Consider the following 13,468-nt stretch of genomic DNA (forward strand, 5'->3'; position numbering starts at 1 on the left):
GCAAAATTTATTCAAGAAATAATGTTTACTGAACACCTACTATATCGAGTGCTATGCTAGGAATGCGAATACAGTGCTACATCTGTCAGAATGTGTTGTTGTTGTTGTTGTTTTTAAAGTTTTTACTTAATTAAGTAATCTATACACGCAACGTAGGGCTTAAACTCACAACCCTGAGATCACAAGCCACACGCTCCTCTGACTAAGCCAGCCAGGCTCCCCTCTGTCAAAATATTTTAAACTAACAGAAAACCCCATTAAAATGGCTCACACAACAAATATATTTATTATCTCACCAAACAAGAAGTCCTGAGGTGGGTCAGCTCTAAGATGGATTAATTTAGGAACTCACTAACATCATTAGAAATCCAGTTTTTTATTTTCGTTTTCCATCCTCCTTTCCTTAAGACTTTGGCTTGAACAATCTTAGCTGGCTCTCCTCATGGTGACAAGAAAGCTGCCACTGTTCTAGGGACATCTTCACAACACTGTCTAGGGAAGAAACAGCTACTGTTTCTTCCCATGCGTCTTTCACTAATGGGGAAAAAAATCTCTCTCCCAGAAATCCTTAGCCGACTTCCCCTGATGTCTTATTAACCAGAATTAAATCTCAGACCTGTGTCTAAACCAGTCAGAACCCACTCCCTGGGGCAGCACCGGGGGTTTATCTTCCCTGGAGCACATGGCCTCAGGAGAGTGGAGACTTGAACAAAAGTGGGGTTCTACCAAATAGAGGAAGGGGAATGAAGAGTGGCTGAGAAGGCCATCTCCTAACAGTATCAATAACTGCTGTAATTAAGGACGGTAGTAATGACAGTCTCTGCAAGGGCCACAGAAACAGTCTCACAGACAATATGCAGTTACAAACTGGGACAAACACTGACGAGGGGCACCTGGCTGGCTCACTTGGTAGAGCGGGCGACTCTTGATCTCAGGGTCGTGAGTTCAGGCCCCGTGTTGGGTATAGAGCTTCCTTAAGAAACAAATAAACAGGGGCACCTGGGTGGTTCAGTTGGATAAGCGTCTGACGGCTCAGGTCATGATCTCACGGTTTGAGGGGCTGAGCCTCACATCGGGCTCTGTGCTGACAGCTCAGAGCCTGGAGCCTGCTTCGGATTCTGTGCCTCCCTCTCTCTCTGCCCCTCCCCAGATCATGCTTGCTCTCTCTCTCTCTTCCTCTCTCTCAAAAATAAATACAAATATTTTTAAAATGTAACAAAAAACAAAAACAAAAACAAGAAAAGCACCATGATCAGAGAGAACCGATGACTGGGAGACACAGCAAGGTGACCACAGAGAGGTCACAGTCAAGAAGGGCCATTCAGAGGACATGAAAGATGAGTAGAAACGAGCAGGTAGAGGGCTGGGGGAAGAACATTGCAGGCAGATGGAACAGGTCTGTCTCTTTCGAGAACACGGGAAGGAGATGGGACTGGGAGAGGGGACTGGCAGGGGAAAATGGCACAGAAAGAGCATGGGGCAGCAGGCAGGGGGTCCTCTCTGCAGCAGGAAGAGTATGGATTGTGTTCTAAGAGCAATGTAAAGGCACTTGAAGGTCTCAACACAGGGGCACGATGTGATCTGACTTGTCTTTTAAAACACCAATCTGGCTGCAGTGTGGAGAATGGATGGAGGGGATGAGGAGAGGTGAGGAGTGACAGAGGCTCTGCAACAGGAGGGATGGCGAGAATGTGGACAGAGTATGAATAGTATTTCTGGTGCTCTGGGTATACAAGGATGGGGCTGTCCCGGGACTGCCCCCTGGGGGTGTACGGTCTGTGTGAGGGGCCAAGATGCAGGTGCACACACATAACTCTTCTATGGGGGGAGAGTGATTAAGTGTCACATGGGAGAAGGTGAGATCACAGTTTGCGGACTTCAGGGGAGCCTGATTATTTCCAGGTGGCTTCTGAAGGCAAGTGATCTTTGAGCAGGCGCTATGCAAGGTGGGTCTGAAGGTGCAGACATGAGATGAAGCGGCTTGGGTCAAAGCAGAGGCAGGAAATGCAGACCTAGAGGGACAGAAACAAGTGGGAGAGTTTGTAGGGCTTTGTGAAGGCACAGTCTGGAAAATAAGGCTAGAAAAGTCATGGGGGTCAGCTTAAGGGGAATTCTGTGTGGCAGGTGAGGATAATAAAATAAAAAATAAGGACCAACAAAAAAAAGTTTAAATAAAATCTAGCTTAGCTACAAAACCACTTGGTTTTCAGGGCTCCTGAGTGACTTGGTCGGTTGAGTGTCCAGTTTTGGCTCAAGTCATGATCTCGCACTTCATGAGTTTGAGCCCCAGGTTGGGTTCTGTGCTGACAGCTCAGAGTCTGGAGCCTGCTTCCGATTCTATCTTCCCCTCTCTGCCTCTGCCTCTCCCTCTCTCTCTCTCTCTCTCTCTCCCTCAACCCCTCTCTCAACCCCTCTCTCAAAAATAAATAAACATTAAAAAAATTTTTTTAACGACTTGGTTTTCCTAGTATTAATCAACATACATGCTAATCAAGTTTTGATTATTCACTGGTTGGAGTCACAGTATCTCCTTCCAGTATCACTGCTACCTGCCAGTCATTTGCCAATGATTTCTAACTTCCTTTTGAGATATCCCTTCATCATTTAATTGAGCATTGGTTCTGGGGGTCCTAGCATGAGAAGCCATGGCCCAGCTCGCAGGCGTTGAGCAGATGCAGAAATAAATTGCAACAAATACAGCCTAAGTGTTAGGGATGAGGTGGTACAAAAGAGGGGAGGGGCGCCTGGGCGGTTCAGTCGGCAAAGCGTCCAACTTTGGCTCAGGTCATGATCTGCAGCCCCGAGTAGGCTCTGTGCTGACAGTTCGGAGCCTGGAGCCTGCTTTGGATTCTGTGTCTCCCTGTCTCTCTGGCTCTCCCTGCTCACACTCTATCTCTGTCTCTCTTAAAAATAAATAAACATTAAAAGAAATTCAAAGTAAGGGAAAATTCTCTCTACTACCTGAATCGTGCGGCGAGATCTCAGAGAAGTGGGACATTTAACTGGGCTTTTCCAGGCAAAGGAGTGAGGTGGGAAGGGCTTCCAAACACAGGGGATGCTTCATACAGACACACGCACACCTTCTCGATTCTCAGTCGGTCCTGCAAGCCCTATGGAAGGTACATTTTTAAAGTTTGTTTTCGGGCTGTTTGGGGAAGGTTAGTGATAACCTGTGAGTTCTTTTGGTTACTACAGAACAATAGTTGATCCTCGTAAACATGCATTTGAACCAATGTTAACAAGAAGTCAGGATCGAGCAAGTAAAATTAGTTATACTCTCTGCTCCCAATTACTCTCCAGGGAGGTTTCATTGATCCTTCCTTTTCCAGGACAGCAAGGAAAGGAATCTTAAACCCGTTTTTGTGGAGACTAGGAACGCATTAGTTATCAACGAGACTCCTCCTGTCTTAAGTTTTTCACAGAGGGATGAAAGAATTCATAATTCACTGTCATATCTGGCTCCTAATTTTTAATTTTTTTTAATGTTTATTTTTGAGAGAGAAAGAGAGAGACAGAGAACTGGGGAGGGAGGGAGAGAGAGAGAGAGAGAGAGAGAGAGAGAGAGAGAGAGAGGATCCTGATCAGGCTCCTCACTTGTCAACACACAGCCCAATGTGTGGCTTGAACTCACAAACTGGGAGATCATGACCTTCATGACGGGAGCCAAAGTCAGACACTTAACTGACTGATCCGGCTCCTTGTTGTTTCTTATTTTTTGATTTTATTATCCTCACCTGCCACACAGAATTCCTCCTTTGTGGGAAATTGATCCCCTCTGAGCTTCCTACGAGTTCATAACAGTTATCTCAGATCCAGGTGGACACCCAAGACCATCCTGTCTCAGTAATTTGTTAATTGCTTGTTTTCGCTCAAGATCAAAAACAAATCTATCCAGACAGTCTATGAGGTTGTGAGAAAGTGAGCAAGGAATTCATTTAGGACTGAAGAGAACTATCCTATCATCCAACACCCTCAATTTTTTAAGTTTTTAAAAATTTATTATTTATTTTGAGAGAGAGAGAGAGAGAGAGAGAGAGAGAGAGAGAGAGAGAGAGAGAGAACCAGTTGGGGAGGGGCAGAGAGAGGCAGGGACAAAGAATCTGAAGCGGGCTCTGTGCTGACAGCAGATAGCCCGACGAGGGGCTTGAACCCGTGAACTGTGAGATTATGACCTGAGCTGAAATCAAAGACTTAAAAGACTGAGCCATCCAGGCACCCCCAACACCCTCATTTAGTAACAATATGGAAACGGAGGCCCAAGCAGGTGCATCCACCTGTCGAGGTTGCCCTGAGCCTGGGGGCAGAGACCTGACCAGAATCTGCCCCAAAGCAAGGGGTGGAAGAGAGAAGCCAGCTGGGAGACAGAGCAGAAGCATTTTGGGGAAGTGACCCATGGCAGGCAGTATCTGATGTACTTCCTCTCCTCCACACTCCGCCCCTACTTGCCCTCCCTCTCTCTTTCCTTTTCTCTCATGTTAGGATTGTGCGTCAGTTGCCAAAAGGTGGGGACATTTCCTGAACCTTTGCAACACTGAGAGGTTGTCTTCAGGGAGCACATTCTGAGCACCGCAACAGGGAAGCGAGGGTCTGGGAGCGGCCCTGCTGAGGGAAACACCAGCTTGCCCTCTCCCTGTCCCCTGGCAGCCCCCCCAAGCCCCCTGGCCTGCGCCTGACCATGTCCCTGGCTGAGGCCATCAGCCTCTGGAATGAAGGGGTGCTGGCAGCTGACAAGAAGGATTGGAAGGGAGCCCTGGACGCCTTCACTGCAGTCCAGGACCCCCACTCCAGGATTTGCTTCAACATCGGCTGCATGCACACAATCCTGGAAAACATGCCCGAGGCGGAGAAGGTGAGTGGAGGCCCCTCTCCCCTCTCGCCGGGGGGCCTCCTCTGTGCCGTGTAATTAGTGGTTCTCAATCCGGGCTGTGCTTTAGAGCTTTAGAAACCTCTCGGGAGCTTTGAAAGAGCAAGAGCTGCACAGGCCCCACCCCCCGGGGATCTTGATTGAATTGGCCTGGGGAGGGGCCTGCGCAGCGTTAGTTTTTAAAAGCTCCCCAGGTGGTTCTATTGGGCTCTGGGCTGGGAACCACTCACTGTGGGTTTTGCTCTCCTTTCTTGTCCGTCTATTAAATTCAAATCGCTCTGGAGTCATTCTTTAACACCTTTATGAAGACTCTCCTGGTTTTGTTTCCTTCTCTGAACTCCTGCTGACCACAAGATTTCCACCTCACTGCTTCACACCTGGTTAAAAAGCCCCTTCGTGTGCCTGAGCTTTGCCAGCCTTGCGATCAAGAGGAGGGACTTAAGGAACATAGATTTCCTCTCAAGTGACAATTTTCATTAATCTTCCACTTTTTGGGGAGCTTCTGAGGCTGCCAGAAGGAAATCATACTGTGATTGATGAATGATGTCTGCCGAGGGCATGCTGTGGGTGTCATGGCATCTTTTTCAAATGTTTTTTTTCTCTTTCATATTCCCTAGTGTAGGGTCGAGCATTCTCAGTGATCACTCTTTGGGTTCGTCAGGGTAAGCTGGAGAGGGACTGGAATTTGGAAGCAGAAGATCTAGGTTCGATTGCCAGCTCTGCCTCTCTCTAGACCTTGGTCTCTGGCAAGTCACGTAGACTCCTGACTCTCAGTTTCCTGAGAGGGACAAAGATGAGGATTAGGTGAGGCAGCAACTATTCAATTCTGTGTCGCTTCACGCCACCGTGTAAATGCTATTTTCCCCGTTTATGGCCAGTCTTGGCAAGGGGGTATGGACAGACTCCCCAGCACCCTTAGAGCCAGAGCTCCTCCCACAGCCATCCTGGCCGTGACTGTGACCAGCCAGTGGGCAAAGGGAGAGGAGTGAAGACACTTGGAATACCCACACAGCCTGACAAGTTCATGTCAGGCCTAAGGGGGGCAGATGGGAGCAGAGGCGAGGACCTCACATCTGGCCAGGGGAGGACCTCAGTCCCCACCTCCTCTCAGAGGCTGAGTGAACAGCACCCCAGATTCCGGGGGCTGCTGGAGACAAGCAGCCCCTCTCCGGGGGAGAGGCTGGCTGAGCACAGCAGCCAGTCTGGGCACAGCTATGCCAGCGGGGTCTGTTTGCTCCCGCCTCGGCGGAGGGGCTCCTCGGTGAGGCTGTGCAGGGGTCGCCGGTCACTTCCCTGCTGGCTCACTGCCAGGCCTTCCTCTCGCTGCATAGATGCGTCCTCCAATTCTTCAGCTTCTGGGCCCCTCATTCTCCGTGCCTTTACTTGGTTTCCTGCTTCCGTCCTTACTACTGGCATTTTACATGCATTCTTGTTATTATTTTGATTTCATAATTTTTATTTACTAAATAAGTATAATACTATATATATATAATACCATTTTAATTGTTTTCATATCTAATTGTCAGTAATCTTGATATTCAGTCAGTAATCTTGAAATTCAGATACTAGCATCTCCTTTTAAAAATGTTTTTGACGTTTTTTAATTGTATTTTTGAGAGAGAGAGATTGACAGAGCATGAGCCGGGGAGGGGCAGAGGGAGAGAGGGAGACACAGAATCCGAAGCAGGCTCCAGGCTCTGAGCTGTCAGCACAGAGCCTGACACGGGGCTCGAACTCATGACCGCAAGATCAAGACCTGACCCAAAGTGGGAGGCTTACCCAACTGAGCCACCCAGGCGCTCCTAACATCTCCATTTTACAGAGGTGACTGACCTCTTGTCACCTTCAAGATCTAGACCATTCTCATGACCCTTCTTGCCTCTCCCTTTGGGCTCATCTCACATTCCTCACCGCCTGAGTCCTTGGCCACCTATAGATCCTTTCTCTCTCCACAGGCCTTCACGAGAAGCATTAACCGAGACAAGCACTTGGCAGTGGCCTACTTCCAAAGAGGGATGCTCTATTACCGGATAGAGAAGTAAGTGGTTTGTGTTGCACAAGCTGGGGAAGTTTGCAGAGAAGCCCAGACAGGGTCTTGGTGCCGCTGGGCTTGGTGTTTGTGAAGTATCTTTCCAGCTTCTGTTGGGAAGTGTGACTGGAACTTCTCTGGCAGTTTTGCAAAAGTCAGCATGAGGCAGAAGCCCTCCCCAGGGAAAGAGGGAGGGAACACAAGCCTGCCTCCCAGTTATAAATCTGCTGTGTCTTAGTGCACAACGAGCCTACGTAACGTAGGCCTTCCATTCAGTGGGTGTGATGCCCCACCAGCATCCCTGATGCGTCATAGCTTGGGCAGTGCTGGTGGCAAATATTTTGGCCATCAAGGGAATACCCATGATGGTCTACAACAAGAGGAGGTATTGAGTTATCACACAATGAGGATTACCATGAGACCACCTCAAGGCCCTCCTGCATTTCCACAGAATGTGTTTACAAAAGCCTGGTTTAATCCATTCAATGAAATACAGTTTGGCCCCCAAAATGACAATGCAAACTATTAACATATGTATAAGGATATACTAATACAGATAAATAAGTAGCTTATATATTAATATGGGGAAAAGTTCACAGTAGACATTAAATTTTAAAACACAGAGTTCAATATGTATAACACAATTCCATTCCTGTTTTACAGAATGGTCTGGAAGGCCATAGGCCAAAACATTGGCAGGAGTTCTTTCTGGGTTGGTGACATTTTAGGGATTTCTATTGTCTTCTATCAGCCTATCTGTATTTCTCCTATGTTTACAGTCAACACAAAATCATTAGTAAAACACTACATAAATGCAAAATGAAAGCTAATCTCAATTCCCACTCCTCACCTCCCAATACCCCCAAAACAGACATACAAATAGCAAAGGAAAAATATCCTAAGCATCAATTTAAAATGTCTTAGGGGATGGCAAACCTCCCTTTGTAGACATTGTTCTATTAATGGGCACAAGTTCTAGGGAAGGAGAGTTTGGCTCAGCCTAAGGAAGAACTTTCAAACAGTGAAAATGGTGAGGTCATGGTGTGGGTGGTGTGGTGTGTGTGTGTGTGTGTGTGTGTGTGTGTGTGTGAGAGAGAGAGAGAGAGAGAGAGAGAGAGAGAGAGAGAGAGAGAGAGAATGCTCAGCAGGTGAGGCAGGGCAATGGGGAAATAGCAGAGAACATCCAGGTATGGGGAAAGGCTGGGCTCTCATCCTGGGCAATCTTGAAAGGCTTGGATCGTAGGATCTATCAGAAACAGAGCCTAGAAAGCTGCTGTGCTCAGCTGTTGCTAGGGGCAACCATTAGAGGCTCAGAGGACTTCCAAGATGTAGATACAATTACCTGAATGAGGAAGGGCCGGAGTGAAGTCTTCCCGGAAGAAAAACCACAGACACAGAGGCTATCTAGGGAGAGAAAGCCTGGGAATAAAGGAAGACATATACAAGCATTTAGCTTTTGGTGGCATCCTGCCTCTGTCTCCCTTCTTATTCTCTCTCCTTATTCTCCTTGTCCCCCCACTCCCTCATCCCTATGTTCTCCAGATGGATGGAATGAGCAGGGAGGCTTGAGCACAAATCCTCCAGTTAGTCTGAAATCTCAAAAGACGAACTCTAAGGCCATCCTTTAATTAGCTCTAACAGCCATTAATGAGGGGAGACAACTGGCAATGAGGGAAGGCTCCCAGAAGAAATTTCTACACAAAAATACCCAGAAGTCCCAGAAAGGCTTGGATTTTGAGTGAAGCAGAGATCTTAGAAAGATACAGGAATGAGACCTAGGATTCAATTAGTCTGTGATTGGTAATAGTTAAATCTGAGAGAAAAAAGTCTACCAAACTTTATCTTCAATTCAGCGACTATCTACTGAGGAAATAATATAAATAAGCCACTATTCTGGACTTCTGAGCTGTCTCTTCTGCTCGATCTATAGGCATTAGTGTCCCCACCTCCCAAGGCTCTGCCCTTGACACTTTCCCTTCTAGCACAAGTGCTATCTTTCCAGAAAAGCACACACAAGCACATACATAGTTCTACATACAATCTCAGGGGGTTCTGTGTCCCCTAAAAATCTGTACATGAACCGTTAGGAATCTCACCCTTTCCCACAGCATTGACCTCCACTTGTAGCCAGCCAGCTGCTAAATCTCTACCTGGGATCAACCCAGCATGTTTCTTTTCCCAAACCTTGTCAAGTTGACCTCTCAAATATCTCTTAAACCCACCCATTTTTCTCCATCAGCTTTAGACCCTCATTTTCACCAGAACTGTTGCAATCACTTCCAAACTGGTTTCTCATCCCTTGGTCTTGTCTTACTTATTCCAGAGTGATCTTTAAAAAATAAATGTGATCTGCTTAAGAACTTCCAGCAGGGGGCAACTAGGTGGCTCAGTTAGTTGAGTGTCTATGACTCTTGGTTTGGGCTCACGTCATGATCCCAGGGTCAGGGTCATGAGATCAAGCGCTGCGTCAGGTTCCACACAGAGCATGGTCTGCTTAAGATTCTCTCTCTCTCCCTCTGCCCCTCGCCTGTGTGCACACGTGCTCGCTCTCTATCAATAATTTAAAAAAACACTTCCAGTGGATTCTAGTACTAAAGGATAAAGTTCCTTGGCCTGCTTCTATGTGGTCCCACAGCTGCCCACCCACTCACACCCTGCAAGCATTCTCCCGGGTCTGCTCGACCACTACGGCAGTAACCACTCTCTTCTGTGCCTTTTTCTTTTTTTCTTTCTTTCTTTTTTTTTTTTTTTTTTTTACCTTTTTTAAAGTTTATTTATTTTTTGAGAGAGAGAGAGAGAGTAGGGTGGGAGAGAGAATCCCAGGCAGGCTCCCCACTGTCAACATAGAGCCTGATGCAGAGCTCAGACCCACAAACTGTAAGATCATGACCTGAGCTGAAACCAAGAGTTGGATGCTTAAACTAGTGAGCCACCCAGGTGCCCCTCTTCTGTGCCTTTTAAAATAACATCTGTGGGGGTACCGACTCTTGGTTTTGGCTCAGGTCATGATCCTGAGGTTTGTGGGTTCGAGCCCCACATTGGCCTCTGTGCTGAGAGTGCAGAGCCTGCTTAGGATTCTCTCTCTCTCCCTCTGTCTGCCCCTCCCCTGCTCACTCTCCCTCCCTCTCTCTGAAAATAAATAAATTTTTAAAAAAAGAAGAAGAAAATAACATCGGTGACAGATATTGGCTTATATATTTATCTCCTTCACTACTCTTTGAGTTTCTCAAGAGAAATCTTTAGTTATTCACTCTTGTATTCCCGTGTCTAATATAGTAGTTAATAAATGTTTATGGAATTAATTAAAAGCAAGCAAAATATACCCTCTGCTTTAAGGAACTTAAAAATTAAAAGGGAGAAAGAGGTCACGAACACTAATACCTATAACACAAGGCAGAAAGGGGAAAGTGCTAGAAGAGATTATGTTGAAATGAGTGCCATGGCACATGAAAAGATGCTCAACGTCGCTCCTCATCAGGGAAATACAAATCAAAACCACACTCAGATATCACCTCATGCCAGTCAGAGTGGCCAAAATGAACAAATCAGGAGACCATAGATGCTGGAGAGGAGGTGGAGAAACGGGAACCCTCTTGCTCTGTTGGTGGGAATGCAAACTGGTGCAGCCACTCTGGAAAACAGTGTGGAGGTTCCTCAAAAAATTAAAAATAGACCTACCCTATGACCCAGCAGTAGCACTGCTAGGAATTTACCCAAGGGATACAGGAGTACTGATGCATAGGGGCACTTGTACCCCAATGTTTATAGCAGCACGCTCAACAATAGCCAAATTATGGAAAGAGACTAAATGTCCATCAACTGATGAATGGATAAAGAAATTATGGTTTATATACACAATGGAGTACTACGTGGCAATGAGAAAGAATGAAATATGACCCTTTGTAGCAACGTGGATGGAACTGGAGAGTGTGATGCTAAGTGAAATAAGCCATACAGAGAAAGACAGATACCAAAATGTTTCACTCTTATGTGGATCCTGAGAAACTTAACAGAAACCCATGGGGGAGGGGAAGGAAAAAAAAAGAGGTTAGAGTGGAAGAGAATCAAAGCATAAGAGACTCTTAAAAACTGAGAACAAACTGAGGGCTGATGGGGGGTGGGAGGGAGGGGAGGGTGGGTGATGGGTATTGAGGAGGGCACCTTTTGGGATGAGCACTGGGTGTTGTACGGAAACCAATTTGACAATGAATTTCATATATTAAAAAAAAAAATGAAATGAGTGCCATGGGGTCCAGGAAAATGACTTCTTAATGAGTAGGTTAGGAATTCTTCCAGATTACAATGGGACTTGTGTAGGGTGACAATGTTATGCGTGCTTCTTTCTCTCCATTTCCCCCACTTTTACGTGTTGTTGCATGGCTCTCCCATCATTATGAAATTGCAGAGAACGAAGTTTGAGTGCGTGTCCGAGAAGGCAGGCGGTGCCTCAGTGCTGACCAGGACCTTGTCTGACCCAGCCTTCTCCTTTGGAAGGGGAAGGAGCTCTAAGTTGCAGTTCAGACCCTGAGCCTTATGAATCTTAGGGCTGTGATAGGAACGGCGAACACTTTAGACGGAGCTGGCCCACAGACGCAGAACAACAGAGCCTCCCCCTGCATGGAGGTGTCTCACATTTTGACTTCAGCTTGCTAGAATTCTCCAGCATCCTGGATACAAGTGCAGGAGCTGCAGGATCCTGGGCTGCCTGGGCAGTGGTGGTGCAGGAACAATCAGGAACGTCAGTGGTCCCTGAGAAACCTTTACGGGGAGTACTACAAAAATGAGGATTGTAAACCCTCTCGGGCTCAGAGCTGGCGAAAAGCCACGTGAGGTTGCTGCTGTGCTGGTGAGCCCTCCCTGGGTGGGGATGGGGGCTCTGGGTCCAGGGCAGCCCGGGAGAGCATCTCTGGGTGGGTGTGGAGAAAGCCCTCCCGCCTGGCCCAGCAGAACCCGCAGGAAGCTGCCAGCACCCTGGCCTCCTAGGGGACGCTGTGGGTGCAGCAGGCAGTTAGGGTGATGCTTTGAAACCAGACATTTTTAGCACAAAGTGAGCACTTTGAGTAATCTGTCAGCTCTTTCTCTCTCCCTCCCACCGGGACCCGGATCTTTAGAACCTGTCGGACTGGACGGGAGAATTCTGAGGGTCGTGTGGAGCTCGTTCACTACCAGGTAGACACAGGCAGTGTTACGTCACAGCTGAAACCCACCTGCGCGGCCAGCTGGCCAGGGAGGAAGACACAGGTGCAGGTGAACGCTGGCAGCGCTCCAAGCATGCCCTCTGGGGCCCTTCCGCTACCTCACACACAGGCGCCTGGCAGGGTGCAAAGTGCATGTGCCCAAGGACCAGGACACCTGCGTTTCCGCCTGCCCTTCTTCTGGGCTCCGTGAATCCGAGCCAGTCACCCAGTCTCCCAGCTTAGAAAGAAGAAACAGGGATGCCCGCTCCCTCCCCCTTCTCTGCAACGTCTCCAAGAACATAGAAACGACCTGACGTGCTTCCTGCTTCTGAAGGAGTGGCTGTGTGCTTTTAACGGGTTTTACCATCATCTGTGTGAACACAGCAAGGATGTGAGAGAGAAAGCCATTCTCCTGGCTCAGATGCAGCCTTTCTTCCATTACTCCTATAGACGCCGCAGCTGTGGGAGTTACTTCAAAGCAAGGGTGACAGAATGCCTAGCTTCTGCCCCAGCCACCCGGGCTCACGCAGCTTAGGCCTGTCAGGCCAGCCCGTCCTCCTGGTCAGCCCTGAAGCCCGCTGAGGTCACGGTTCCAGCTGCTACAGCCGTGGGGTTTTACCTCCGGATAATACCTCATTCGCCGTACCGTGTTCAGCACATAATAATGGATGGGTGTATGAATTTAATTGCCAGAATTTTAGAGCTAAAATAATTAATAATAATAGCAGTAAACCTGCTGTGTGTGCCAAGCATGATCCTGAGCACATCTCACTTCGTTCCCACAACAACCCTGGGAGGCGCATGCTACAATTATTCTCTGTGAAGAGGAGCAAACAGACTCAGACAAATTCAACAACTTTCTCTCCATCACCAGATCATAAGCGGCAGAGCTAGGACTCAGGTCCAAGTGGTTTTGACTCCAGAAATTAGATCTTGGACCACATCCTAGGAACTTCCTCCTATTATATGCTCCTCGAATACAATATGCTCCTATACATAATACACTCATGTTATTTTTAAGTATTTAAAAAAATTTTTTAAGTTCATTCATTCATTTTGAGAGAGAGAGAGAGAGAGAAAGCACAAGAGGGGGAGGGGCAGAGAGAGAGGGGGAGAGAGAAAATGCCAAGCAGGCTCTGAGTATGGAGCCTGATGCGGGGCTCAAACCCATAAACCGTGAGATCTTGACCTGAGCTGAAGTCAGAGGCTTAACAGACTGAGCCACCCAGGCGCCCCTATGCTCGTATTATTGGTGCAGAACCTGAGACCAGGGAAGTACTTTGCCAAGGTCTCCCGTTAATAGCAGAACTGATGGGCCTGGTCCTGCTCTCGTGGCCCCTGTCCTGGGGTGCCTGCCCTACACCACGCGACCAGCCCGTGACCTGATTCCAGGCTTGC

At 47.7% G+C, this 13,468-nt stretch overlaps 1 protein-coding gene across 1 annotated transcript in view; it reads left to right on the forward strand.

Moving 5' to 3' along the window:
* Positions 1-4,448: 4,448 nt before the first annotated feature.
* NCF2 (neutrophil cytosolic factor 2) overlaps positions 4,449-13,468 on the forward strand; it is a 32,704-nt gene continuing 23,684 nt past the window's right edge. The window contains exons 1-2 of the mRNA XM_007096224.3: positions 4,449-4,849; positions 6,820-6,902. Of these exons, the coding sequence (XP_007096286.1) occupies positions 4,676-4,849; positions 6,820-6,902 (257 nt within the window). The 5' untranslated portion in view covers positions 4,449-4,675. The remainder of the gene's footprint in view (positions 4,850-6,819; positions 6,903-13,468) is intronic.

Source organism: Panthera tigris, chromosome F3 (genome assembly GCF_018350195.1).
Source record: "Panthera tigris isolate Pti1 chromosome F3, P.tigris_Pti1_mat1.1, whole genome shotgun sequence".
NCBI classification, from domain to species: Eukaryota; Metazoa; Chordata; class Mammalia; order Carnivora; family Felidae; genus Panthera; species Panthera tigris.